General features: G+C 39.5%; 1 protein-coding gene across 6 annotated transcripts in view; it reads left to right on the plus strand.

Moving 5' to 3' along the window:
* ASB3 (ankyrin repeat and SOCS box containing 3) overlaps positions 1 to 25,628 on the plus strand; it is a 112,751-nt gene extending 87,123 nt beyond the window's left edge. For 4 of the 6 annotated variants that reach the window (XM_042474318.1, XM_042474328.1, XM_042474350.1 and 1 more), the window contains 5 exons: positions 8,023 to 8,200; positions 9,559 to 9,756; positions 16,792 to 17,040; positions 21,411 to 21,544; positions 25,100 to 25,628. In XM_042474318.1, coding sequence (XP_042330252.1) covers positions 8,023 to 8,200; positions 9,559 to 9,756; positions 16,792 to 17,040; positions 21,411 to 21,544; positions 25,100 to 25,356 — 1,016 coding nt within the window. In that variant the 3' untranslated portion in view covers positions 25,357 to 25,628. The remainder of the gene's footprint in view (positions 1 to 8,022; positions 8,201 to 9,558; positions 9,757 to 16,791; positions 17,041 to 21,410; positions 21,545 to 25,099) is intronic. The other 2 variants (XR_006104581.1, XM_042474361.1) reach the window with 2 other exon arrangements.
* Positions 25,629 to 27,660: the final 2,032 nt, after the last annotated feature.

The following is a 27,660-nucleotide window of genomic DNA, read 5'->3' on the forward strand; positions in this document are numbered from 1 at the left end:
CAGGGATGATGGTGTCACCAGCCACCCCCCTCCCCTTTTTTAATAGATTTGACACCCATCTGTGAAGATGCATTCATTACCTGTGTATTTCTGTGTTTGGACTCTGGCCTACCAACTCTATGAGTCTGAGCATTTATTAAAGTATTTCTAACATGGCTGTTATCAACAGATCTCAAGGTAGAGTGAATCTGGAGGGCTTTTCACAACTGGGGCACTAAAGTTGAAAATGCAGTTATAAATTTCCTCATTTTTTGATTCTTTGTAATTAATTCAATAATAGAATTTAGCACAGTTTGATGTTTTATTTTTAGCTTCTTAAGCTTCTTTTTACAGCTTGGATTCTCATATGTTGCAGCATGGGGTTTTAGACCTTTCCCCCCATCATGCTTTTTTATATATATATATATTCAGAAAACGGTCCCTTTTAACTACTTTTATCCTCCTCCATCAAATAACAAATGTAAGCTGCAGCTTGGGAATAATTTAGGTAATATAGGCGCAGTACAGACCACTGAAAAACAGTGGCCTGCCAGCGCCTGTTTTTCCTCCAGAGGGAAGCCGCAGTTGCCAAATAGTGCAGCTTCCCTCTGGTGGAAAAAGAACCCACAAAAGTGGGTTCTTTTAAAGCTGCAGGGGCGGCATTATGTAAGCACTGTGTAGCAACGTGCGGACACCACGTAGCGTTTAAGTAACAATGGTGGCGCCCATGTATACAGGGTGCCACCATTATTATGTCACCGCCACGTACTAGGGTTGCAGGGCATGCGGTTGCTCCGCGCCCGTGCAACCCTAGTACGTGGCCAGGCCAGCGCAAAGTGCTGGTCTGGACCACACCATAAATAGCCTAGGGAAAAATCTTACTCATGTTTACTAGGCCTCTGATCGTACTGCCCTCAACATTGGGAGATGGTACTGATTATCATGAACTAGTACACTGGCCTAAAATGTATCAGTTAATTCAGAAGTGAAGGTCAGTTTGGAAAGACTGTTTATCATGACCACCAATAAATCTCAAGAGTTGTTGCTCAATACACAAAGCAGAGCTAGGTGGCTAAATCCTTGCTCTTCCCTAGGCCATTGGCATATTTTGCTGTTGACATTCTTTAAAAAAACAGCAGAAGATGTATGGACAGTCTTTCAGTGGTATTCAGAGGTTGGAAACATTCCTATTTTAGACAACAAGCCATCCTGGATTGGGGAGCTTTAGTTTAACAGGTAAAAATTGAAAGCAGTCGACGGCTCAGGTGGATGCGACGGTCAGGAACACTTGCTTTCAGCTTCAGCTGTTACGCCAACTGCACCCCTTCCTGGAGCGGGAAGACCTTGAAACAGTAATACATGCACTGGTAATCTCTCAGCTCGACTTTTGTAATGCATTCTACATGGGGCTACCTCTGTGTCAAGTTTAGAAACTTCAACTAGTACAGAATATGGCAACCAGGCTGGTTACTGGCACATCTAGATTTGCCCACATTACCTCAGTTTTAAAATCCCTTTACTGGCTGCCTCTCAGTTTCCAGGCAAGATACAAAGTGTTGGTTTTAACCTTTAAAGCCCTACATGGCTTGGGTCCTGATTTCTTGCGGGAACGCCTTCTCCCATATCATCCTCCCGCACTCTTCGTTCTTCTGCTTCAACCAAAGATGACTAGACTTTCGGCAGTGACCCAGCGTTCCTTTTCAGCGGTTGCTAATAGACTCTGGAATGATCTGCCAGACGAGATCTGTCAGATTACCACCTTGGAAACTTTTAAAAAAGCTATTAAGATGGATCTCTCCCAGCAGGCCTTTCTAGACTAGGTCCACCTCTATTTACCTGCCCCCCCCCCCTTTCCCCATCCCCTTTTCCATCCTATCTGGACCCTGCTATAAATTTCTTACAAATCTTCTATTGATTTTAACTGTTATTTTATACTATTGTTTTAATGTCTTTCAGGTTTAATCTCTTTTTAGTATTACTATTTTATACTGGGGGGGAGGGATAGCAATTTTTAGAACTTTTAATTGTATCTCATTTTATTGTTGTAATCTGCTTGGATTCCAAGTGATTAAGTGGAATAATAATAATAATAATAGTTGTATTGTGAGGTGGAATATTCCTCCTTCTCTTCCTCCTCCTCCTCCCCCTTGTTTATACTGTACCACACTTTCCCCCAAAATTTGCGATTTCTTTTTTTTAAAATATTTTTTATTACACAAAAATATGATATATACAATATACAAATATGAATACCGAACAAATACAAATACAAACATATTACACAACAAAGCACAAATACATTAAACATACATGCTTATTTGTTACCATTTAAAATTCTCTTCAAGTACTTCCAGCACCCATTATGGTACTTAGCTATCTTAACATATACTATATTCCACCACATCCAGCTTGAATTTCTTAGCTTTTGTTATCCTGCCTATCTATTCAAGGATAGAAGCAAACTCATTTCAAGTTGGCATCTCTCAGAGTAATAAAGGCCTATAATCTAACTTCATCCAGAACAATCAATATATTGAAATGCCGTGCCATATCTATGGTATCTTAAGCCCACAATATATATCCAGACATTTCCATCTCTTATTTACTATCTTCATATCTTTGTTCCTCAAGCTCTCTGTCAACATATCCATTTCCTTAGCTTCTCTCAGTTTAATTAACCAAACATCTTCCTCAGGGATTTCCTTCCTTTTCCAATATTGTGCATAGATAATTCGACCCAATGTTACCATATAAAGAATTAAGAACGACATCTCCCTTATCCTCGGGTCATCCAGTATACAAATCATATTTAACAAAAAAATACGAGGATCCAATGGTATATCTACCTGGAGAATGTTTAGCATTAATCTATGTATATTCCCCCAAAACTTTCTAGCCACCTTACAATCCCACCAAAGGTGGAAAAAAGAGCCCTCCTGCTTCCCACATTTCCAGCAGGCGTTACTTGCAGTTTTATAGATTTTGTTAATCTTTACAGGCGTCATATACCATCTGAAAAGCATTTTAGTATAATTCTCCTTATAGTTTTGACAAACTGTAAATCTTTTTGTATCTTTCCAAGACTCTTCCCAGTGTTCTAAGTCAATAGGTCTCTGTAGGTCCTGTGACCACTTAACCATCGAGTGTTTGACAGTTTCATCCTCCAACTGTCTCTCTTTTAAGATTTTGTAATATTGTGAGAGATGCCCCTTCCCTTTATCCAACAGAACCTTATCCAGTTCATTATTTTCCTTATTGAAACCTTTCAACTTTAAGTCTACTCTAAATCTATCTGCAAGTTGGAAATAGAAATACCAGTCAATTTTATGACTATCTACAATGATAGCTTCCCTCTGTTTCAATGACACAATATTATCAGGTCTCCAAAAGATCAGATCTTTATATGTCAGCCATGGATTCTTATAATCTCTAGTTCTTCTAAAGAGGGCTTCTTGAGTAGACACCCATTGAGGTAAGCCAGTATAGAAAATATCCTTAACCTTGTCCCAAACAAAAAGGAGGGCGTTCCTCAAAAAATGGTGTTTAAATCCCTTATGTTCTTTAACTTTGTCATACCAAAGATAGGCATGAATTCCAAACCTCAGATCTACACATTCCAAAGCCATCAGCCTTTCATTCTGTAACTTGACCCAGTTTTCAATCCAGCATAAACATGAAGCAAAATAATACAGTTCAAAATTAGGCAATGCACATCCTCCTCAAAGAACTTCATCGGTTAGTAATTTCCATCTCACTCTAGCCCGCTTTCCCTCCCAAAGAAATTTAGAAAACTCTTTTTGCCATAAGGCAAAATATTTTCTATCAGCGATCACCGGAAGGTTTTGAAACAAATATAGAAACCGAGGAAGGATATTCATCTTCAAGGTCGCTATTCTCCCGTAAAAGGAGAAGTGTAACTTCGACCATGTTATCATATCTTTTTTAACATCTCTCCATAGCTTACCATAATTATTCTGAAACAAATCAATGTTCTTGCTAGTTAAATAAATTCCTAAATACTTGGCCTTGCTAACAACTTTGTAACCTGAAATTTTGCTTAGTTCTAATTGTTCTGATTTATCCATGTTTTTAGTTAGTAATTCGGACTTGCTCTGATTGACCTTCAACCCAGAAAATTCTGTAAACGTCTGCATTGTGCTATTTAAAGCTGGCATAGTATGAACTGGATCCTCTAGAAAGCAAATAAGATCGTCCACAAATGCTCTTGCTTTAAAAGAGTGTTTTCTAATACATATTCCCTTGATGTCATCGTTGAACCTAATATTGTTCATTAGAACTTCAAATGCTGCTATAAACAGAAGTGGTGACAAAGGGCAACCCTGTCTCGTTCCACGCTCGATGTTAAAATAATCTGTTTTCTCGCCATTAACTAAGAGCTGCGCTCTGTGATGACTATATATAGCAGATATCCATGTTAAGAGATTGTTGCCCAAATTCATCTGTCTTAGTAATTCTTTCAGAAAACTCCAGTGTATCCTATCAAAGGCCTTCTCTTGGTCCACCAATAACAAAGCCAGCTTCTTACTACAATTGGTTTCACAATGTTCAATTATATTCAGCACAATTCTTAGGTTGTCCTTTCCATGGCGATTGGGCAAAAACCCACATTGATCCTCATGGATATGATTAGCTAGTGTCCTCCTTATTCTATCGGCCAGTATGCTTGTATATATCTTATAGTCCACGTTGGTCAATGAAATAGGCCTAAAGTTGCTTATATCCTCTTTAATATTGACATTTTTTGGGATTAATACAATCAAGGCATCTTTCCATGTGTCAGGTAGGCCATTAACTAAAATGTCATTAATAGTATCTTTCAAAGGGCCAACCAGCACCTCCTCCATTTTTTTATAATATATAGCAGAGAGACCATCAGGTCCGGGGGATTTATTAATTTTCAATTTCTTGATAGCTCTAGATACTTCTTCTGTAGTCACCTCGTGGTTTATTTTAAGGTTTTCCTCTTCCGTAAAGAACAGTGATGTCTGATGTTTCAAGAAGTCTTGCAATCTCTTACTATTATTATAGCTCTCTTCTGAATTGCTATATAAATTTTGGAAGTAACTTTTAAAAAGTTCTTTAATATCTTTTTGTTCAGTGTATTTTTTACCATTATAGCTGATACATGAGATCATCTGCCTCTCTTTCTGTTTTTTCAGTTGGGCTTCTAATAGTTTCCCAGCTTTATTCCCCTGTTCAAAAGTTTTTTGTTTTACTATTAACATTTTCTTTTTTATTTCCTTAACATCCAATGACTTTAACTCTTGTTTAAGAATTTCTATACTCCCTTTCAGTTTTTTATCACCCTTTTGTTTCCATTCTTTCTCTCTGTCCTCTAGTTCTTCTTGGAGTTTTGACCTTTTGCGATTAATTTCTTTTTGTTTAATGGAGTTTAACTTAATCAAAATCCCTCTGATTACTGCTTTACTGGAATCCCAAATTATTTTCTTTTTCATTCCTTCTGTATCATTTTCCTTAAAATAATATGTCAACGCTTCCTTTGTGCTATTAACTGCATCTTCATCATTCAAGAGATCCTGTGGCAGTCTCCATTGCAAATTTTTTCTTGGTTCAAGAAGTTCCATACAAATTAAATTATGGTCAGAAAAAGACGTTACCCGAGTCTCCATAGATTTTATAAACGGTAATAATTCCTTAGTCGCCATGAACATATCAATTCTAGAGAAAGAATTGTGCACCTCAGAGTAAAAGGTATAACTTCTGGAATGGTCATATTTGAACCGCCACACATCTTGGAATCCATAGTCCTCATATAACCGAAAGAAGGATTTTGGGAGTTTTCCTTGATTCTTTCTTATCCTTCTAGGACCTTCACACTTCCTATCTATTTCCGGGGAAACAACAGCATTAAAATCACCCAACAGAAGTAAGCTACTATAATGGCATTCAGACAGCGCATTATGCAATTTATTAAAAAATTTCTCTCTGTTTTCATTCGGAGCGTAAATTCCTACTGCCAGAAAAGTTAAATTGGGAACCTTGACCTCTACCGCTACATAAGAGCCATTGATGTCCCTGAAGATCTCCTTGGATGCCCACTTCTTATTTACAAAGATCGTCACACCCCTTTTTTTCTTGTCTAAAGAGGAGTTATAACAAGCTCCCAGTTTCGGGTTTCTCAATAGTCTTTCTTCTTTTGTTCTTATTCTGGTTTCCTGGATACAGATTACGTCACCTTTCAGCTTTTCCAAATAATGAAATACCATACTCCTTTTAAATTTAGAATTGATTCCCTTTACATTCAAGGTGACTATACTGCTGCTATATTTCCTGCAGAAAAAACTCCTATTCCTGAAATAATAAATTTGTTTTAAGATTAATTTACAGTGGATGCAGCAGCCGATCTCCTGGCCCTCTCATGCACCCACTTCTTTGGATGCAGTACAGAGTGATAACAAATGGTCAGGTATAAAGAATATTTACATAGTTGTGGGAATGGAATGTAATAGGATCCAGAAAGATGCAAATCATGACCTTTGCCTTAAATTTTTGGAATTTTTAAAGGGCACATTATGCAGCCCTTTGAAAATTTAGGGTAAAGGTTGATCATCTTTCTGGATCCTGTTACATTCCATCACAGTCCCACAGCTTTGTAAATATGTCTTCCCAGACTATGCAAAGTCATACTACTCTTAGTGTGCACAGGCTTACCATAGCTTTGACCATCTTAAGCATGCTTGCATAGGAAGCAGGTGCCATTTCTATCATTCCCTTTAGGAGGGGAGTGCTGGTTTGTGACCTACGAAATAAGGCTATGGCTCTCAAGAGTGCATTTTTCATCTTTCAAAGAATCAAAAAAGAGCCAGTGGCAAAAGGCTCAGTTGCAGTCTCTACAAAGGCAAATGCTGAGAGACCAAGATTATAATCCTCTGCGTGCTTATTTAGGAGTATACCCCACTTAATTCATTGTATCTTAATACTGAATAAATATAGAAAGAATTGTACATGAAATGACACTACACATTTTAAACTGGTTTTTGGTTTTGTTTGGTAACTAGTTTTCATGACTTCAAGCATCACCCTCTTTTTATTAACATTTGTGAGCGTGCAATTTATTGACTTTAGGATTAAAACAGACAAACGGAACTGCACATTTAACTTGTCAGATGCAACGCCAGTTGCTGTAGTACTGACTAACAGCTTATATAGCTTTAAAAGGGATTTGAGAGATTCAGGGAGAGATAGCTGAATGGCGCCTACATATTCAGTGGCAGTATATCTTTCATTGTCAGATATACAAGGGAAATCTATTGCTGTCATGCTCTGCTTGAGGATCTCAATAATTATTGTCCAGTTAGTCTGACATCAATAGTAGGAAAGATTCTAGAGCAGATAATTAAACAAAGTGTCAGTGCACATTTAGAAGGGAATGCCATAATCACAAAAATTCAGCATGGGTTTCTGAGAAACAAGTCATGCCACAGACTAATCTCATCTCTTTTTAAAATAAAGTTACCAGCTTGGTAGATAAAGGGAACACTGTGGATATAGCATATCTTGATTTCAGTAAGGTCTTTGACAAGGCCTCCCATGACATTCTTACCAATACAGTAGTAAAATGTGAGTTAAACAATGCAACTGTTAAATGAATTAACAAAGGGTACTCAGCAATGGCTCTTCATCCTGGAGAGAAGTGACCAGTGGGGTGCCACAGGGTTCCGTCCTGGGCCCAGTGCTGTTCAACATCTTTATTAATGACTTGGATGAAGGGATAAGGGGCATGCTTATCAAATTTGCAGATGACACCAAATTAGGAGGAGTAGCTAATACCCCAGAGGAGAGGATCAAAATTCGAAATGACCTTAGTAGATTAGAAAGCTGGTCCAAAGCTAACAAAATGAATTTAAATAGGGAGAAATGTAAGGTACTGCACTTTAAGAAAAAAAAAATGAAATGCATAGATATAGACCATTCAGTGACAGGAATGTTTCTGAGATGCAGAGTAATTTTTGTGCTAATCATTATCACCTTTCTTATCAGTTTATTGAAATTCTTCATCAGGAGCAAATGTCAATTGTCAAGCCAAGGACCGGGCCACACCACTATTTATTGCTGCCCAGGAAGGCAAGGACGGATGTGTGGAACTGTTGTTATCCAGTGGAGCGGATCCAAACTTGTACTGTAATGAAGAGGAATGGCAATTGCCTATCCATGCTGCGGCACAAATGGGACATTGCAAGTAGGTTTATGAAAGAGATTGTTCCTAGATTTTGTTAACTCTGGTAGAAAAAAGTTGGATGTATGTAGATGTGGTTGTACCTTGAGATGTGGGATGTCATTAGCACAAGTAGTCCTTCCATTGATGCAGATTGCAATTATTCCATGACAACAGACAAAGCATAGACATTTTTCTGATATGTGGAGAGAGAGGAAGAAACCAGTATGGGGCTGTAGAGGAAGAAAGTCAGACAAGCAAAGGAACCCTATAAGCCCAAGGAAGTATGGGAAGATCATACAGAAGTCCATAGATTGTGGAGGACACTAATATTGAACTCAGATGGTTTGGAGAGCTGATTTTTTATTCTCTTCCAACTAGAAATGTAAATTTTCTAAAAAAAATTTGAAGCCATAGAGAATTGTTTTTTTTTAAAAAAATAAGACATTTTCTGAAAAATGTAATATTACTATTCATTACAGATTCAAAGTCACTTGATTAAATTAGGAAGATATCATGCATTCTGTATAACTTGGCTTGGCCTAAAAATTTCATATCTTATATATGAAAAGTACAGTTTATTTTGAAAATAATTGCAAATTGAGTTGCAAATTGCAAATTTCCACAGAAGGGAAGGCCATTTTTTCTGGCTACATTTGGAGGTCTGTTCAAGTTTGGTGGTGATGTAGAAAGTGGTCTTGTCAGAGGGAGGGAATTTAGAAGTTCCATCATGGGCAAGCCAATCAAAGCTGATGGGTTGGCCTCAGATATATGTGGAGTAGAATCAATAGACTTAGAATCAATAGACTTAGATTAGCCATGATTAATTTGTCCAACTGGTTTCCTTTGGGACTTCTCATAGCATGGCTATATATTTGCCAACAAGTCTCTGCTGTGTTTTTCTTCTTTCAGTGAATGCCACCCTCTGAGAGTTGGGTAGTTTGAAACAGGTTCTTCAGCAAATATAAAGCAAAAGTTGTTTAAAAGGGGCTAAATCTATATAAGCCAAGCATGGTTTCCCTCCCATTATTTTAGCAAGATATTTTGGAGTTATCCCAGAGCTTGGATTTTTGTGTGGAGGGGCTATAATGTGTAGCCCCCAACCAACCCCTGACAGATTCTGGAAGGGATAGTCCAAAAAAGTAACTTTTCTACAATCTAGATTTATATTTAAAGTAATTTCAAAAAACAGTCTTGTTACCTATCCCCCATAAAAATAAAAATATTTTAAACATGTGAATTTTGGGTTTTATAATTTTGTAATTAAGAAGAGTGAAAGGCAATGGTTTTCAGGTTTCAGGAATGATATCTAAGGCTCATGGCAAAAGCTTTACATTTGCATAGAAATATGAAATCATAACATCCAGTTTTTATGTCCATAGTATATTGCGAATGCTCATACCAGTTACTGACCGGCTCTGTGGCAGTGCTGAAGGCAAAGTGAGTCCTGTCTACTCAGCAGTCTATGGTGAACATGTAGATTGCTTGGAACGATTGCTCAAAGAAGGCTATAGCCCAGATGCCCAACCTTGTCCAATCTTCAGCTGCAGGTCACCCATGTCCCTGGCTATCCAAAAAGGGTATGTGTGTTGCTTATGGTTATTATGGGATTCAAGACCCAGTAGACCTAGGCTAATGTGGATGGGTAGTGGATGTCCTGTACCCAAAGATCCTCAGACTTTATGCTTTCAGGAAACCCTTTCTTCGTTAGTGTTTCTGCAGAGAAACTGCTTCCTAACTCATATTAGATTCTGGGGAATTGCCCATGGTGTATATTCAGTCCCATGTTGTGCCATAGCCAAGCCTGTATAACCTCACTGAGGATGTACCTTAGAAGACACCCAACACTCCCCTGCAGTTGCATATTCTGGGGAAAGATTGATGGTAGGTGAGATGTCTTCAGGATCTCATGGCTAATTTTCCCTTGTCAAAAATTATTGGACAAGTTTCCAAGCAATAACTCATTCTTTGGAACATGGTTAAAATCACCTAATCTTCCTGAGTCTCAAAGTGTGAGTGTTATATTAAATCCATTATCAGATTTCCTAATGGCTTTCACTTTCACTCAGAGTGGCTGGGGAAATGGTGAGAATGTTGGTTCAGGGCCACAATGCTTGTGGTTTCTTTCTCCAATGCTTCTGTGAGATAGACTTTCCATAGTTGTATTAAGAGTAGTTTCTTTAAAATTAATTGGATTTAATGGATTTTTGTGGGTTTTTTGGGCTATGTGGCCATGCTCTGGAAGAATTTATTCCTGACATTTCGCCTGCATCTGTGGTTGGCATATCTCTGAAGATGACAGCCACAGATGCAGGTGAAACATCAGGAATATCTATCAAGAGTGGGGTACACAAAACCCTGGGGCTAAATCCACCTAACAGTTGAATTATCTAGCCCACATTTTACTAACTTTTTTGCAAGGATATCATGGGGGACCTTGTCAAAAGCCTTACTGAAATTGATACACTACATCCACAGCATTTCCCACACCTACCAACCTTGTTAAAACTTGTTAGTTAAAGCAAAAGGATTTACGAGAGATACTTATATAAGTTTTACTCATTAAGTGAAATAAACATGTCAAATTGGATCACACATCAATGCACAGCAGTGGATATACCACTCCCCAAGTTCCAGTCCACACTCTTCTGGAACTCCCAGAACACTAGTTGACTTTTTCCTGACTATTTTTGACCATAGTGAAAATGCTTCTTAATAATAATAATAATAATAATAATAATAATAAATTTTATTTATATCCCACCTTTCCAATATTTTGATCAAGGCGGCTTGCAATACAGATAAAAACATATCGATAAAAAGTTAAAAACAGCATTAAAAAAGAACAACAATCAAGTAGAAGTACAAGGGCAGGTCAGGTACACAATCCAGGGTCGTTGATAGAGGGGCAAAGAATAAAATGATTATGGTGGGAAGGCTTGCAGAAATAAATATGTTTTCAAGTTCTTTTTGAAAAGAACTAAGGACGCGGTGGAACGGAGCTCGACAGGGAGATTGTTCCAAAGTTTGGGGGGCAGTGATAGAAAAAGCCCTCTGTGAGGTCCTCACATGGCGTGTCTTAGGGACCTCCAACAGTTTCATCCCTGTTGTTCTGAGTGTGCGGGGCGGATTGTATGGGGAGAGGCGGTCCTCCAAGTACCCTGGGCCCAAGCCATTTAGGGCTTTATAGGTCAAAATCAACACCTTGTATTGAGCCCGGAAGCGAATAGGCAGCCAATGAAGATCTTTCAAAATAGGTGTTATATGGTCAGGCCTGGAGCTACCAGCGACCAATCTTACTGTCATATTCTGCACCAACTGTAGCTTCCAGGTTTGGTACAAGGGTTGCCCCATGTAGAGCGCGTTGCAGAAATCCAGTTGAGAGGTTACCAGAGCATGTACAACAGTTTCAAGGTCCCTATGGTCCAGGCGTCCCGCAGCTGGCATATCAGTCGGAGCTGATAACAAGCACTCCTGATTGTCACATCCACCTGAGATGACAACTGGAGCGACGAGTCAAGGAGCACTCCCAAGCTACGCACCGAGTCCTTCAAAGGGAGTGTGACCCCATTCAGGACTGGGTGACAGATCTCACCACCCGGAACCGAGGAACCTATCGCCAGTACTTCCGTTTTCCCTGGATTCACACTGAGTTTGTTTTCCCTCATCCAGCCCATTACCAACTCCAAGCAGGCATTTAGAGAAGAGATGCCATCCCTAGTTACTGCATCAGTTGGAGACACAGAGAAACAGATTTGGGTGTCATCAGCGTACTGATAACACCGCGCCCCGTGTCTCTGGATGATCTCTCCCAGCGGTTTCATGTAAATGTTGAATAGCATGGGAGACAGAATAGCTCCTTGAGGGACACCAGATGTAAGGGCCCTCTTATCGGAGCAAACGTCCCCCAGCTGCACCATCTGGAATCTACCCGAGAGGTAGGATCGGAACCACTGGAGCGCAGTGCCCCCAATGCCTAACTCCCTCAGGCGTTCCAGAAGGATACCGTGGTCAATGGTATCGAAAGCCACTGAGATGTCCAAAAGCACTAACAGGAACACGCTTCTCCTGTCCATGCCCATGTCCATGATAGGTTATGTCCCAGTTTAATGAAAAGGGAGAAATATGGAAAATAGGCTACTGTCAGAGTGCGGGACCAGAATCCTGGACAATCAACCAGTCAGCTTAATTGATAAATCAACAGTAATTTATTGATGGTTCCAGAATCGGAATTCCACATCACTCAGCTTCATAGCTGAGACTGACCCCTCCCAACCAACCCAATGCATAAATCCCCCTTAGCAAACTACTCCTCCTTTCAGCAAAAGCCCACGCTAGCAAAACCCCTCCCATTCCTCCCTGGTTCCCATCCACCACAATTCCCCCCTCCGTAGCTCATCTCCCCAACCTAGAGACTGCATTCCAAACCTCTGAGAACCAGGCCTTCAAGGCCACCCGATAAGCACCACCTGGAGCTAACAGTTACAACCCAGCTTTCCCTCTACAAGCCCAGCTAAGCCTACCCTAGCCCCCATTATCCACAACCACAATATATCTGGTAGAATACACCAGGATTCTAACAGCTTTGGATCTTCTGTCTTTATAGCTTCCCCCCTGCACTTTCTTATACAGTGTAAGCCTTCCTTCTCAAATTACTAAATTTGTGATTCTCTACATTTATCTGAGAGTAAGGGCTGAAACAGACAGCCCCAAAAGGGCGCCTTCAAGGCTTCCCTGCTGAAGCCGGATTGGGGCTGCAGCAAGCACACACTGCAGCCCCAGTCTGCATTGAAGGCAGCTGAAAAAGGAGTGGCAAAGATCCACTGCTTCTTGGGCCAGGAAAAATTTGGTTTTTCATGCCCCTCAGCATCTTGAAGCCAGCTGCAAGGCACTCTGGCGGCATGTGGCATATAAATGCTGTGCTGCCAGAGTGTCTTGAAGCTGCCCACATTTAAACAACTATGCAGCTTCAAGATGTCTTGGGAGCATGCAGTATCTAAACACCAAGCCCCCATGTGGAAGCAGGCTTTACCGAGCCATCTGTTTTGGCCCTTAGTAAATTCTGATGCCCTTACTCCTGAATAGTGATAGGATTGCACATTTAGACTGCAAACCTGTATGCACATATCTGGAAGTTAGTCGAATTAAACTCAGCAGGGCTTATTTCTAAGAAAATAGGCATGGGATTTTACTCTAAGAAAGCCATAAGCTCCTGCAGTTCTGGGTCATATATAGGCACTAAAGTACCTTGTCAGAAGCTCCTTTGGGAAGCTTTCTGCTTTGAAGAAGAAGCTTGTTGAACACACAGATAGTCTAATTTCCTCTCTTTCAAAGTGTCTTATCAGCAATCTCTGTCTCCTGGGAACTTGACATGATTTTGTAATTGAGTCAAGCATATTCTTAATTAGCATGGTTTTCTTATTCCACAGACTCCTTCTGTCTGAAATGAATGTTGGTATCCTCTCATAATATCCATCCCTTGCTTGCTTATTTTTAAGAATAAAAGGAATAGTATTAACATGGCAACATATATGGCTTCTGTTGAATCTTCCTTTTCATTTTTAAGCCTTGGTGAGGTAGTAAAATTTTTTTGCTAATGTGGACCTGTTCTGTGTTCCAGGTGGAAATAGGAGAGAAATTTGAATGAAAATGTGGGTGTTAATATAATATTTCTCAGACATGTATCTCCCTCCCTCCCACCCTGTCAGCTTTTGGCTGGCTTTCTGATGTAGTCTTCAAAAGTAGTTTATAATCTTAAGAGACCCATACAGAAGAATTGGTGGTAGGTGGAGGGCTAAAGGGGAAGTAAGCAGATTCAAGTACCATAATGACATGTAGACTGGTCATTGCAAGATACAGTTCTGAGAGGAGACAAACTGATCTTAGTATGGACAGATGTTTCTAACCAGTTGGTCTGAAATCTGAAATACTTCAAAATCCAAAATTGTCCACATGGATGGCTGAGATAGTGACACTTTTGCTTTCTGATTGTTTGATGTAAACAAACTTTGCTTCATGCACAAAATTATTAAAAATAAAAATAGTGTGTATAAAATTACTTTCAGGCTATGTGTATAAGGTGTTTACGACACATAAATGAATTTCATGTTTAAATTTGGGTGAAAATATCTAATTATGTATTATGCAAATATTCCAAAATCTGGAAAAAATCTGAAATCCAAAACGCTTCTGGTCCCAGGCATTTCAGATAAGGAGACTCAACCTGTATTTAGAAAAGAAAGTACAGTTGGTGTAGTGTTCTTAAAGGCTTGCATGCAGTGAGACAAGTGTTGATGGAAATTTTCTGTGCCTTACACCTTTGCTCATAGTCAGCTGTTGTGGTCTCTGTGTGCTTGGTGAGGTTCTTTTCACCAGTTCAAATGGATTTCTTATATGATAAAGTGGACTAAAACCAATAGGGTTTTTTCTCTTTTTTTGAGCATTCCTTGTCAGTTTTTCACCTGTTTTCCCCCCTGTTTTAAACATTGTTCTCATGCATCCCAGATATATTTTTACAGCTTTATTAGTATCTGATCATTCAGAACAGGCACCATGCATTTAGTCATGGCCCAACGGCCAGTTGTTTTTTCATAGGATCATAGAATCATAGAGCTGGAAGAGACCACAAGGGCCATCCAGTCCAACTCCCTGCCATGCAGGAAGTCACAATCAAAGCATCCCTAACAAATGGCCATCCAGCCTCTCTTTAAAGACCTCCAAATAAGGAGATTCCACCACAATCTGAGGGAGAGTGTTCCACTGTCAAACAACTCTCACTGTCAGAAAGTTTCCCCTAATGTTGAGGTGGAATCTCTTTTCCTGTAGCTTGCATCCATTGTTCCCTGTCCTATTCTCTGGAGCAGCAGAAAACAAGCTTGCTTCATCCTCAATAGGACATCCCTTCAAATATTTAAACAAGGCTAGCATATCACCTCTTAATCTTCTTTTCTCCAGGCTAAACATACCCAGCTCCCTAAGTCTCTCCTCATAGGGCATGGTTTCCAGACCCTTCACCATTTTTGTAGTCCTTCTCTGGACACACTCCAGCTTCTCAACATCTTTTTTGAATTGTGGTGCCCAGAACTGGACACAGTATTCTAGGTGAGGCCTGACCAAGGCAGAATAGAGTGACACTATTACTTCCTTTGATCTAGACACTATACAGCGGGCCCTCCCCTTACACTGGGATCTGTTCTAGATACCCTAGCGTAAGGGGAAATCTGTGTATGCTTGCGCCCCATTAGGAATAAGGGTGTGTGTGCTCATGGTGGCATGCACACCATTACTTTCATTGCAGCACAGATTCCACATAAGCTGGAAGCTGCGTATAGTGTGCCTGCGTATGGCATGGGTGCACTGTACTTCTATTGATGCAGCCTAGAATCTCATTGGCCTTTTTAGCTGCTGCATCACACTGTTGTCTCATTTTCAACTTGTGGTCTACTATGAATCCTAGATCCCTTTCACACTTATGACCTTATCACATTACACTCTTAAAATGGATCTAGGTAGCTTTAACTGCTGTGGTTGCTTCCTGTTGCATTCTGGGACTTGTAGTTTAGGAAGGGGCATTTAGAATATTCAGCCAGAAAGCTCTTAAGCCTCACTGAACTACAAACCCCAAAATGCAACAAAAGGCAGTCAGAGCAGTTAAAAGTGACCTAGCCCTGTTTTAAGAGTATAATGCGATAAGGTACATAGTCTCATCCAGCCAAGTGTCCCCCATCCTATATCTGTTTTTGTTTATTCAACTTCCAGTAATCTAGCCAGAAGTTCAAGAGTGAGTTATCTACCAATCAGATTGATAGAGAGGCACATCCAATCTCTAAGATGCAGCTTATTTACAATATAACTAGTTTTCCACAGTAATGGAACCAGTTAGTATCTAGGTCAGTGCATCATACCTACCTTGTAAGTGAAGGAATTTAGGACATGATCACTCTTGATTCACAATTATCTAGTATTGTTGATAGATCAGATGTTAGGGATGGAATCTGTGGCCTTGCCCATGTACAGCAGGTGGTCTGGCACTGAGATGCAGCTTTCCCCCTCAATAAATATAACAGAAATGTTGGCATTTTATCAATGTGACAGTATAAAACAGGGTGGTCAGCTCTTGTGGATTAGGGGAATATGTATTGTCCTTCAGGGGTCATTTCAATGCCTCTCTTCTCTACTGCTCCCTCTACCTTTCAACATTGTTTTTTTCTTTTTTTAAAATGGCTTTGGGGCCTCAAAATCAGCATTATGTCTGTAGCCCATGGACCTCACTTTCACTATCCTGGTATAATAATTCATTTTTCAGTGTGTTGTAGGAAACCAAGGGGGTCCTCCATTTGAAGATCAGGAAAAATGAACAAGCTTTCCAGAAAGACAGATTGCCCTTACCATAGTTCTGTCAGAATGTGAAATTGTAGGATGCCTCTTAGGGTGTACTCTTCCCAGTTCATGCAGTATGACACTTCATGGTCTGACAAGGCTGACCATTGCTCTGCGTGAGCTGAGACTAGAAGTTTGGCAGCAGCAGTAAAGCTTGGAAACCATTGCATTAAGTTGACTCACTATATATCTATTGACTCACTGTATATCTGTCTATTCTATATTTGTCACTATAGATGTGAATTAATTCCTCTTCTTCTGAAATATGGCATCAAACCTCTGGAAACAGATTTAAGCCTGTGCTTACACCAGGGAAAGTTCTTGTTATTTCAGCATTTCTTGAAGCAGGGTTGCAAACTCCCATGTGGACAGCACCTAACAGAATTTTCAAAGTGTGCAATTAATGCTGGAGACGAATATAGAAAGTGGCTGCCTTCTCTCCTGTTGGCTGGGTTTAATCCAGTGAATCTCCTCTGTAAGTCATGGTAAGCACGTATATGAGTGACTGTGTCAACATATGTACCCACATGGTATGTGCATACATATAGCTTTTCATGTACAGCTGTACACATATGTACATTTGACACATGAGCATAGCCCATTCCTCTGCGTTCTGATGTGTGATCTGTATAAGTTGAAGGAGGTTTTAGAATCATATGGATGGGCACATATGGGGATCCCACCATGGGGATGCCAACCCTGGTCAGTTTGGGTTTGTATATCTCGTCAGGATCAGGGAACTCAGTTCCCAGTAACCAAGAAAATATCTTAGTGTGGTAAAAAACAAGAGTTTTATTTCAGCTATAGAAACAGAAGTTACCCATCTGAAGTTTTTGTCAGAACTAAAGGTCCATTCCCAAAATCATAGTGTAAAAGTTCCTATCATCCATCCCCCCTGCTTGGCCGTGGTTCTCATCCTTTGAATAAATATAAAATATAAAAATTTAAATACAAGGTCAAACAATGGGAAAAATATGCTGTGGATTTAGATTGCTGGTTTATTGCCTTGACAAGGGTGGAGAACTTAGAAAAGTTATTTTTCTGGGGAAAGCTATTTCAACTCTCCAAATCGTCCCACTAGGCTGGCTGGTGCATTCTGGGAGCTGAAGTCCAAAAAAGTAACCTTTCCAAGCTCTGAATGGTGGTTAAATGGAATCTCCATATTCAGAGTCAATCAGCATCAATATCATGGGCTCTATATCATGGCTCAGTATCAAATATCATAGGATCATCAGAAGGACACAATGGCTCAGTGGTTAAGACACTGACTGTGATGATTGCAAGATGGGCAGGTCAGCAGTTTGAGGCCCAAGGACTACAGAATGAAATGAGCTCCCACCACTAGTCGCAGCTTCTGCCAAAGTAGCAGTTGGAAAGCATGTAAAAGTGCAAGTGGATAAATAGGTACCACTTTGGTGGGAAGGTAAAAGCGTTCTGTGCAGTCATGCTGGCCACACGATCACAAAGCTTTCTTTGACAAATCTGGCTCTTCAGCTTAGTAACGGAAATGAACACCACCCCCTACAATCAGACATGATTAGACAATCTTGTCAATGGAAAATCTTTATCTTTACCTAGAGGTAAACAAGCACTATGGTAATTCTAACCATTGATTCTGAACAAGTTTCAACTATTGTTTTTGTTGACTGGCATAAATCTACTCATGACTGGCAATAATGTCAGTGCAGATATAACACTAGTTGATGATTAAGGCTGAAAACTATAGTGGTAGCAGTTGACACAGGAAGAAGAATGGTTGATACAAGGATGCTTTAAATGTGTTTAAAGACTGAGGCAAAACTATCTGAGACTTGTGAACTGCAAGCATGGGTATCTTTTAGCCGTGGTTAAGGTTAATTTTCAACTCATTTGAAATGTGGCGTTGAAGAAGAGTCCTGCAGATACCATGGGCAGCCGTGGTAAATGGATCCAAGGCAGATCAAGCCAAAATGACTACATTAAAGCTATTGTACTTTGGACAGATAATGAAACATGACTGATTAGTAAATACGATAATGCTTGGCAAGGTAGGAGGAAGTAGGAAATGAGGAAGACTGTATTACAAGTGGATAGTCTCAATCAACAAAACAGCTCTGAGTTTGCAGGATCTCTTTGAGACCTCTCATTTATAGTGCCACCATAGGACTATTCCAGTTTGACAGCAATTAACAGCGAAAAGCAATTAGCACTGATTGAGATTCACAGTGGATATTAGAGAAAAGGAAGGGCATGAGAGGAATGTAGTATGTGATCTTGTTGCACAACCCCTCAACCATGGCTTGCGGAGCATTATCTAGTTGGATGGAAGAATGGATGGAAAAATAGATATGGTAGCTCAATTTGCTAGCCCCAAGCCTTTGAAACAGAAGCAGGCTTGGAATAGAAATAAACAATTATTGGCAGACAGTGAGGTCAGAAGAAAAGGGACAGCAGAACTTGCTTACAGAAAGAGCATCTTGCCGATCTTTCAAAGAGCTTTGTTTTGTATCAGATTCCAACTGTATTATCTTATCCGTGAGGGCAGAAGGTCTGACTCCTTCAAGTAAAAAGAGAAAGCAGTCCCATGCTGTATTCCCAGAGCTTTCAGAGTAGGAAAAAAAAGCCATGTATACTACCACTCCTGTGTGGGGAAGGGGCACATAGAGTTACTTTTCTTTGCTGCAGAAGGGCAAAAATAATTTTGTCACTGAACATACTAGGCTTGCAGATGTATTAAAATAATAAAAACAGCCATGCATTTTGAAGCCAAATATCGTTAAAGGTCAGTGGATGCAGACAGCCTGAAAATGGTTCTTTAACCACTTCAGTCCCATGTTTTTGCCTTGAATGCAGTTAGCTACTTCCTCCAGGCTATTGAAATAAATCCTTTAATTTTAGTATTTGAATGAGTGTAGGTTTCTTAGCTGGCAGTCTGCCTACTTTCTGAGGACAATTTAACACAGGATTGACTCAAAGTTCAGACTGCCATCATAGCTCAGAGCATTCAGATCAAAGCTGAGAAGCAATGCGATTTTAGGCTGCATCAAGAGAAGTATAGTGTCTAGATCAAGAGAAGTAATAGTGCCACACTATTCTGCTCTGGTCAGGCCCCACCTGAATATTGTGTCCAGTTCTGGGCACCACAAAAAGGATGTTGAGAAACTGGAGCGTGTCCAAAGGAGGGCTAACAAAATGGTGAAGCGTCTCGAAACTATGCCCTAAGAGGAACAACTTAGGGAGCTGGGGATGTTTAGCCTGGAGAAAAGAAGGTTAAGGGGTGATATGATAGCCCTGTTTAATACTTGAAGGGATGTCATACTGAAGAGGGAGCAAGCTTGTTTTCTACTACTCCAGAGACTAGGACCTGGAACAATGGATGTAAGTTACAGGAAAAGAGATTCCACCTCAACATTAGGAAGAACTTCCTGACAGTAAGGGCTGTTCAACAGTGGAACAAACTCCCTTGGAGTGTAGTGGAATCTCCTTCCTTAGAAGTCTTTAAACAGAGGCTGGATGGCCATCTGTTGGGGATGCTTTGATTTAGATTTCCTGCATGGCAGGAGGTTGGAGGGCCCTTGCCGTCTTCCAACTCTATGATTCTAAGCAATGAGTTACAAATGGGTAGTTATTTGTACTTCATTCTTTCAACCTGATAATGAAAGTATAGCTAAAGTTATTATTACAGCAATATTCCTTTTCTGCTATAATTGTAACTTTTAGTTCCTTTTTCTAGTCCAGAAACTGCAGCCTCACTAAATTGTGGATGGTAAATATGACATGTTTTTACTGACCTATGCTGCTGTCTCATATTTTGTTGTGGATTGTGAGGTAACAGTGATGTGGGCAAAACAACAAAGTTTGTAGGAAAGGATGGCAGCTTGCAGCATTTAGATTTTTTTAAAAAAGTATAGCCGATAGCCAGGTAGATTATTTTTACCCCCAAAATTGCAAATCATGCCAGCAACGCGACATAAGAGTACAATTTGCCATTTAAATTTCATTTTTCTCTCTTCTGAGTCGTGCTAATCTTTTAAATGTTATTTTGAAGAAATAGGAAGTGACTATGAAAGGGAGATGGAAACAATTTGGTTTCCTTTCCCCTGTTTCTTTGGCACACGGGTGGGCAATTGTCTGAGACTAAGCGGCCACATTGCATCCCCAGGTGATCTTAGATGGCCAGTGGTTTTAAAATTTATATTATAAAGTTTGTAAACAATTTTGTCTGTTGAGCTGCCTTGGGTCCCTTTCTGGGAGAAAAGGGGCATAAGAATGAAATGAATGAATGAGTGAATGAATGAATAAGGGAGCCAGGTATGTTTAGCCTGGAGAAGCGAAGGTTAAGAGGTGACATAATAGTCATGTTTAAATATTGGAAGAGATATCATATTAAGGATGGGGCAAGCTTGTTTTCTGCTACTCCAGAGACTAGGCCATGGAGCAATGGATTTAATCTACAGGAAAAGATATTCCACCTAAACATAAGGAAGAACTTCCTGATAATAAGACCTGTTCAGTAGTGGAACACACTGCCACAGAGTGTGGTGGAGTTTCCTTCTTTGGAGGTTTTTAAAGAGGTGGATGGCCATCTGTCGGGAGTTCTTTGGTTGTGTATTTTGCATGGCAAGGGGTTGGACTGGAAGGCCCTTGGAGGAATCCTCCAACTATGATTCTGTGATTCATATACAGCCTCCTAGCCCTCAAAGTTTGCCACCCCTGGTTTATACTAATACTGAGAGGTTTGGCATTCACTGGCTCAGGGTCACCCAGTGAACATCATAGCTGATTGAAAAATTTGGGCTTGCTTTTCCTTGGACAAAGTGCCATTAATGAGTATGCTACATAGTTTTCATGATAACCAACTTTTGTTCATTCCTAGGGTTTATTCTGTAGAAAACGATGCTCTAAACCTGCTCCTGGAGTTCACTAACTGGAAGAGGCTTCCTCAGGATATGGAACAGATCCTTTCTGACCACAAAGGAACTTCCACCTGGGTGCCCTGTAGTCATTTTAGTACGTGAGCAACCCATTAATTCATTTATATGTATTCCATTTATTTCATAAATGGCAAAGTGTGTGTGTGTTTTTGTTTTTGTTTTTGGTGTGTGGGGGATTATAGACCAGTGGTGTCACTAGTGGGATGCAGGGGGTTCAGATTGCACCAGGTGACACTAAGGAGGGTGTCACCACTGCTCCTCAAATACCTACCTTTTGGCAGAAAAGGACTGGCATTCACCTGCTTCCCTTTAATATGCTTTAAGAGATGGTGGCAGTGGGGTGAAGCTCAGTGGGAGGAGAAAGGAGAGGACCCGGATTTTTTTAAATTTCAAAATTTTAAATTTTTTAAAAATTAAAAAAATTAAAAATTATTATTTTAAAATTTTGTTCAAAAACATCACATTTTAACCAATTCTTCACTATATATATGTAAATGCATTTAGGTTGTGTATATAATACTGTAATTTGAAGGAATAATTTTAATTATGTTTAGTTGTTTATGGCACAACTATTAGCATTGCATTCAGTGATATATAGGAATTATGATTTACGAGTAACATTAGTGCAAAAAAGCATTACTAAATATTTTATATGGTGTGAAATGGGAGATGGTCAATGGGAGGAGTGACACCATGAGCAAGGATGACACCAGCCCTAGTGACACCACTGTCATAGATAAAGCTTGAGCTGAAATACCTATTGTAAATACTGAGATAAATACTGAGATAAATTAATAAATTAGGTTGTAAGATTGGGATAATTTTGGGAATTCTAGTTCAAAGAAAGAAACTGTTATAAGCATTGGATATAATCTAGCTCAGTGTTTCCTAAATTTTTGTCCCCCAGATATTTAGAACTTTAGCTCCCAGAATTCCTGATTGCTGGGCAGACTGACTAGGGCTTCTGGGGGTTGAAGTCCAAAACACCTGGAGGACCAAAGTTAGAGAAACACTGATCTAACTTTTCAATTTTTTTTAAAAAAAAATCTAAAATAGATGTCTTTAACATTAGAAGATGAAAGCTCCAGCCTTATTGCTTGAATGCTGCATTCCTTACAATCTCACACTTTAATAATAGTAATAATAATAATAATAATAATAATAATAGTTTTTATTTATAAATATCCCGCCTCTCCCTGCGGATCAAGGCGGGAGTACAGCAACAAATTTAAAATTACAGTTAGTTAAAATACAGTCTCATATCATAAAATCCTAAAAACACATCAATAACCCTATACAAGTACAATATCACCATCTAATTTCCCATACATGCTCCAAATGAAGTGTCATCTTAAAGCTATTATAGCAGGTCAGGGGGATAGGCTCACCGGAAGAGATCCGTCTTGAGTGCCTTCTTGAAGGCATCTAACATGGTAATAAGACGGATCTCCTCCGGCAAGCCATTCCACAGTTTGGGGGCCATAGCAGTGAATGCCCTGTGGGAAGTAGACCTTAGTCTGGTCTTTGGATAATCCAATAGATTCTTCCCAGTTGTTCTGAGAGTGCGGGGCAGATTGTGTAGGGAGAGGCGTTCCTTCAAGTAACTTGGGCCCAAGCCATGCAGGGCTTTAAAGGTAATAACCAACACTTTGTATTGCGCCCAGAAACTAATCAGCAGCCAGTGAAGGGATTTTAAAACTGGTGTTATGTGGTCTGACCTATGTGTTCCGGTGACCAATCTGGCTGACATATTTTGCACAAGTTGAAGTTTCCGAGCTTGATACAAAGGTAGCCCCGTGTACTCAGTATTCACAGTGAATATACCACCTTACAGAGACGGCTGTATAATAGAGCCCCCACAAGATGGTGTGACATCAGGTTTTATTTAAATGGCTAGACACTGTAATTATTTCCTAGCCTGTTCTGTACTTGCTAAGTTCTTTAAAGAAGCGTGACATTGGGGAAGTAGTTATGTAATTATTTTCAAACAGAAAAATGTCACTGCTAGCTGAGGGGGCACTGGTAATTCTTCAGTGTTTACTTTCTCTTCTAAATGATATTTTATATCAAAATGAGCAAAATACAGTCCTGAGCTGCACATGGCCAGCCAATGTTGTTTTTGTGGCCCTTGATATCCCTAGAATCCTGAGGCCAACTTTTCTCTGGCTATAGAGATGTACCAAATATTCAGGTTTTCTTATCCTTGACAAGAATGTTCTTGACATAACATGACTCCCTAAATGGTCAACATCCACAAGTTTTTTTTTCCATTTCAGGACTGTTTTGTATAAAAATGGTTTGCAAAGAATAAACAAATATCCTTTAGTATTCCTGACCACAGGATCACCCCCAATATTTTCCTAAATGTACTGAAATCAGTTTCTTAAAGTCTAGAATGCAGATCTGACTGTGCATGGCTTCCCCTTCTCAAACTCCAGGAGATCCTGGTCACTCCCACCTAAGGATCCCACCACTTCTAGTTTGTATGAAAGAGGTTCCAGATTCGGCCCCTGACATTTGAAGTTCTTTTTAAAACTAGATCTTGGGAAGCAGGGCTGGGAGAAAAAAAGATCTGGAGGAGTCATTGTCAGCTGGAGAAGGCAATACTGAATTTGACAATACCCAATGAGCAGCTTTCTTTCCCAGCAGTGTGTCATAATGATTTTATTCATTTATACCCCTCCTTCTCAGTAATGAACATATTTAACAGCATATTTTAAATAGTACAGCTAAATGCTAAATAGTACAGCCTATGCTAAATGTTCAATAGAATTATAAATATAGAAGTTATTTAATAACAATTGAAATATTTATATATCATCCTAGCTTCCCGAGGGAAGGAGTTCAAAATTCTGGGAGCAGCCACTGAGTAGTCTTAGACTAGAAGGGTTCATGCAACATGGCCCTTCCAATTAGACTTCTGAAATCATGGTGCTGCTGTCTTTTTATAAATGATGTGATGGTCCTGCTTGATCCTACAAAAGGTCATCCAATTATTTCTAGCAGCAATAAGATTGCTGACCACCCACCAGGCAGGGAGATAGTGCAGATATGGTATCGGTATGCAAGCAATGATCAGTTGCTAACTAGAGACTCAGGAGAACGAAACCAACTTTTTTTAAAAAAAAGGAAATAATGGAAAGGTTAGTCCAGACTCTGATTGGAAAATGTTTCTTCTCCCTTGTGTGCAAAGCCAGCAAACATATGGAGACAGCTGAGCTTGAACATTTGTTTAATTAATGTCTCTCCATCGTTTTGCTGACTAGGTGTTTTCCTCATTATTTTCTCTCTGTTGCCTGCCTAAAGAACAAGTTTCTTTTTACAAATGTATGCTTTTTAATCACAGTCTTGCTTGTGTGGCATACCTTTTTTCTTTCTTTAGTAGAATCACTGTGATCCATCAGTGTGTTTAAGTTTGCCAAAGAAGAATGTAGATGCAGGATTTCTTAACACAGATTAGCTATGCATTATTATGTAGATTAAGGACACAAAATAAAAAGAGAAAGTTTTTCACTATACAGTGCACAATGTATTTAAGGGATTGGTTGACACAGGTTAAGATTATGGCTACAATTTAAATGGATTTAGGATTAGTTAATGATTAATGAACTGTTTTTCTTTCTTGTGACAGAATGTATGCCTTCGTTGTCTCATCTTTGCCGCCTGGAAATCCGATCACTCTTAACGACTGATCGCTTACGATCGGATCAGTTTATCCACCAGTTACCATTACCTGATTGCCTGCAGAACTTTTTACTTTATTCAGACGTATTAAATACATACACTATTTCAGAATACTTCCTTAGCTTGTGGGAAGCATATGAAGAAAATCCCTCACTGTCTTCTTCTAATTCTGAAAATGCAGAGAGAAGAGAAACGTACGATTGATGCAACATTGTCAAGGCATTAAAAGCTTCAGCTGTTGTGAAGACCAAATTCTTGAATCTACATTGTAGTTGCTGCAATAGTAGACATCTCTACTGTTGTTCCTTATAGACTATACTCTCCACAGACACCTTTTTGTATAGTTTCCAGCAGATAAGATTTTAAATATTATTAAATATTGCTTTCTGTCAAGGCAATATTCAAACATATGAATACTGGAGTATATAGAAATAAATATTGTTATTGATCACTCCAAAATAAAGAAAAATTCTATATATTATATGGTTGCTTTCCTTCACAGTTATAAATGGAATTAATAAAGATGTTACTGCAGTGGATCCCACTCTAAAGTCTCAATCCATGTGGCATCAACAGAATCTTGGTTATCAGGATTAAGACAAACCTTGGATAGCTCCTGCCAATTAGAGGAGACAGTACTAAATAGGATTGGCAAATTATCCAGTTCAACATAAGGTGGTTTCATTTATCATACATGTTGAAACATGGCCACTCATGTTCCTAAATCCCCAGAGTTTCTCAGTTCATCTTTATGGTGGTCAGTGAGTAACTCTGTTGTTGTTATCTGCCTTCAAGTCGACCTTTACTCATCCCGACCCTGTGAATGAGAGGTCTCCAAGCCCCACTATTCTCTACCTCCCTGCTCAGGTCCTGTAAGCTCAAGACCTGATCTCCCTAATTTGTCTCCCTAATTGAATCTATCCATCTTGCATGTGGTCTTCCTCGCTTTCTACATCCTTCTACCTTCCCCAGCATCATTGTCTTTTCTAATGAGTCGTGTCTTCTCATGATGTGGCCAAAGTACGACAGCCTCAATTTAGTCATCTTGGCTTCCAAGGATCGTTCAGGCTTGACCTGTTCTAGGACCCAATTATCCTCATAAGTTGCCATTTCCTTAAAACCAGAATGTCATAATTTATCTTAAGGAACTGTTGGGAGGGCAGAGATAATGGAGCGAAGTGAATGCTGATTGGTGGAATGTTGTAGGAAATTTGCTTAAGGAAATTTGTGAATGACAATTGTTTTTTTTGGTGGCACAGTGGTTAAATGCCTGTACTGCAGCCATTAACTCAAAACCACAAGGTTGCGAGTTCAAGACCAGCAAAAGGGCCCAAGCTCGACTCAGGCTTGCATCCTTCTGAGGTCGCTAAAATGAGTACCCAGGCTGTTGGGGGCAAATTAGCTTACTTGCTTATTAGCTTACTTGCTGTTCACCGCTATGATCTTTGGAATAGCGGTATATAAATAAAACTATTATTATTATTATTATTATTATTATTATTATTATTATTATTTCCCCAGTTGCAGTGAAAATTGGTTTAGCCTGGGGTTTGAGAAGAGTACAGCATGAGAAAGTGCTTAAGTGGGGTTTGAGTTAGACTAGAGATGGAGTGAGAGAAAGGAGTTTGAGTTGAGTGATTGGTAAGGGTTCTTCATAACATTGAAACTAAGAAAGTTTACACTGACAATTACATTGTTGTTATGATTTATGTTTTTGGAAATTACAAATGACAGTTTCAAATACACTGCATATTATATATGCTTTAAGACCAAACAAATTACTCTGACAATTGCATTTTAAGTTCAAGAGTTTATTGCTTTTTAATAAATACAACTTGTTTGAACTTTACAACTTGTGTCATGACACTCCCTCCTCCACTGACCTAAGCTTGTCAGTCCAACCCATTTGTGTGATTCGCAGAGACCACGAAGAAGGACAGGTTGCTTCCCCGTAACTGTATTTCAAATGGTCATCTGCAAATTCACACAAATCCTGCCCATCCTTCTCTCAGTCGTGTCCTGCTTATTGTTTCCTTTGGTCACTGCTATGCAGTGTATGGTATGGAACTGGAGAGGTACAGGACCGATAGGGGGTTTATATGGGGATGGGCAGAGCTACTGCCAAAAAATTGCAAACGAAGTTTTGCCTAGTGATTGCAGAAGTTTCTGAGCTTTACTGCGCAGCGCAGAATGACCCATTTGTGTGAATTTGCAGATGACCACTCAAAGAAATACAGTTACAGGTAAGCAATATGTCCTTTTCATCCATTTTGTATCTTTCTAATAACTGCAAATAAGAGAAACACAGAAAATCATAACCTCAGTCAGAAGCTCTCTTTTTTTTTCATTATATATTCTTGTTAATTTTCCTACAGGTCTTAGTACCTTAACTATTTTTCCTTTGCCTGTTGTTTCTTTTCTGTAAAAATCTTCCCGTGCTGAGACCAATAAAGGCATCCTCTGATATAATCTGGGTTTATATTTAGACCATACTCTTAGTAAGATATG

The sequence above is a fragment of the Sceloporus undulatus genome, chromosome 1 (genome assembly GCF_019175285.1).
Source record: "Sceloporus undulatus isolate JIND9_A2432 ecotype Alabama chromosome 1, SceUnd_v1.1, whole genome shotgun sequence".
Lineage (NCBI taxonomy): Eukaryota > Metazoa > Chordata > Lepidosauria > Squamata > Phrynosomatidae > Sceloporus > Sceloporus undulatus.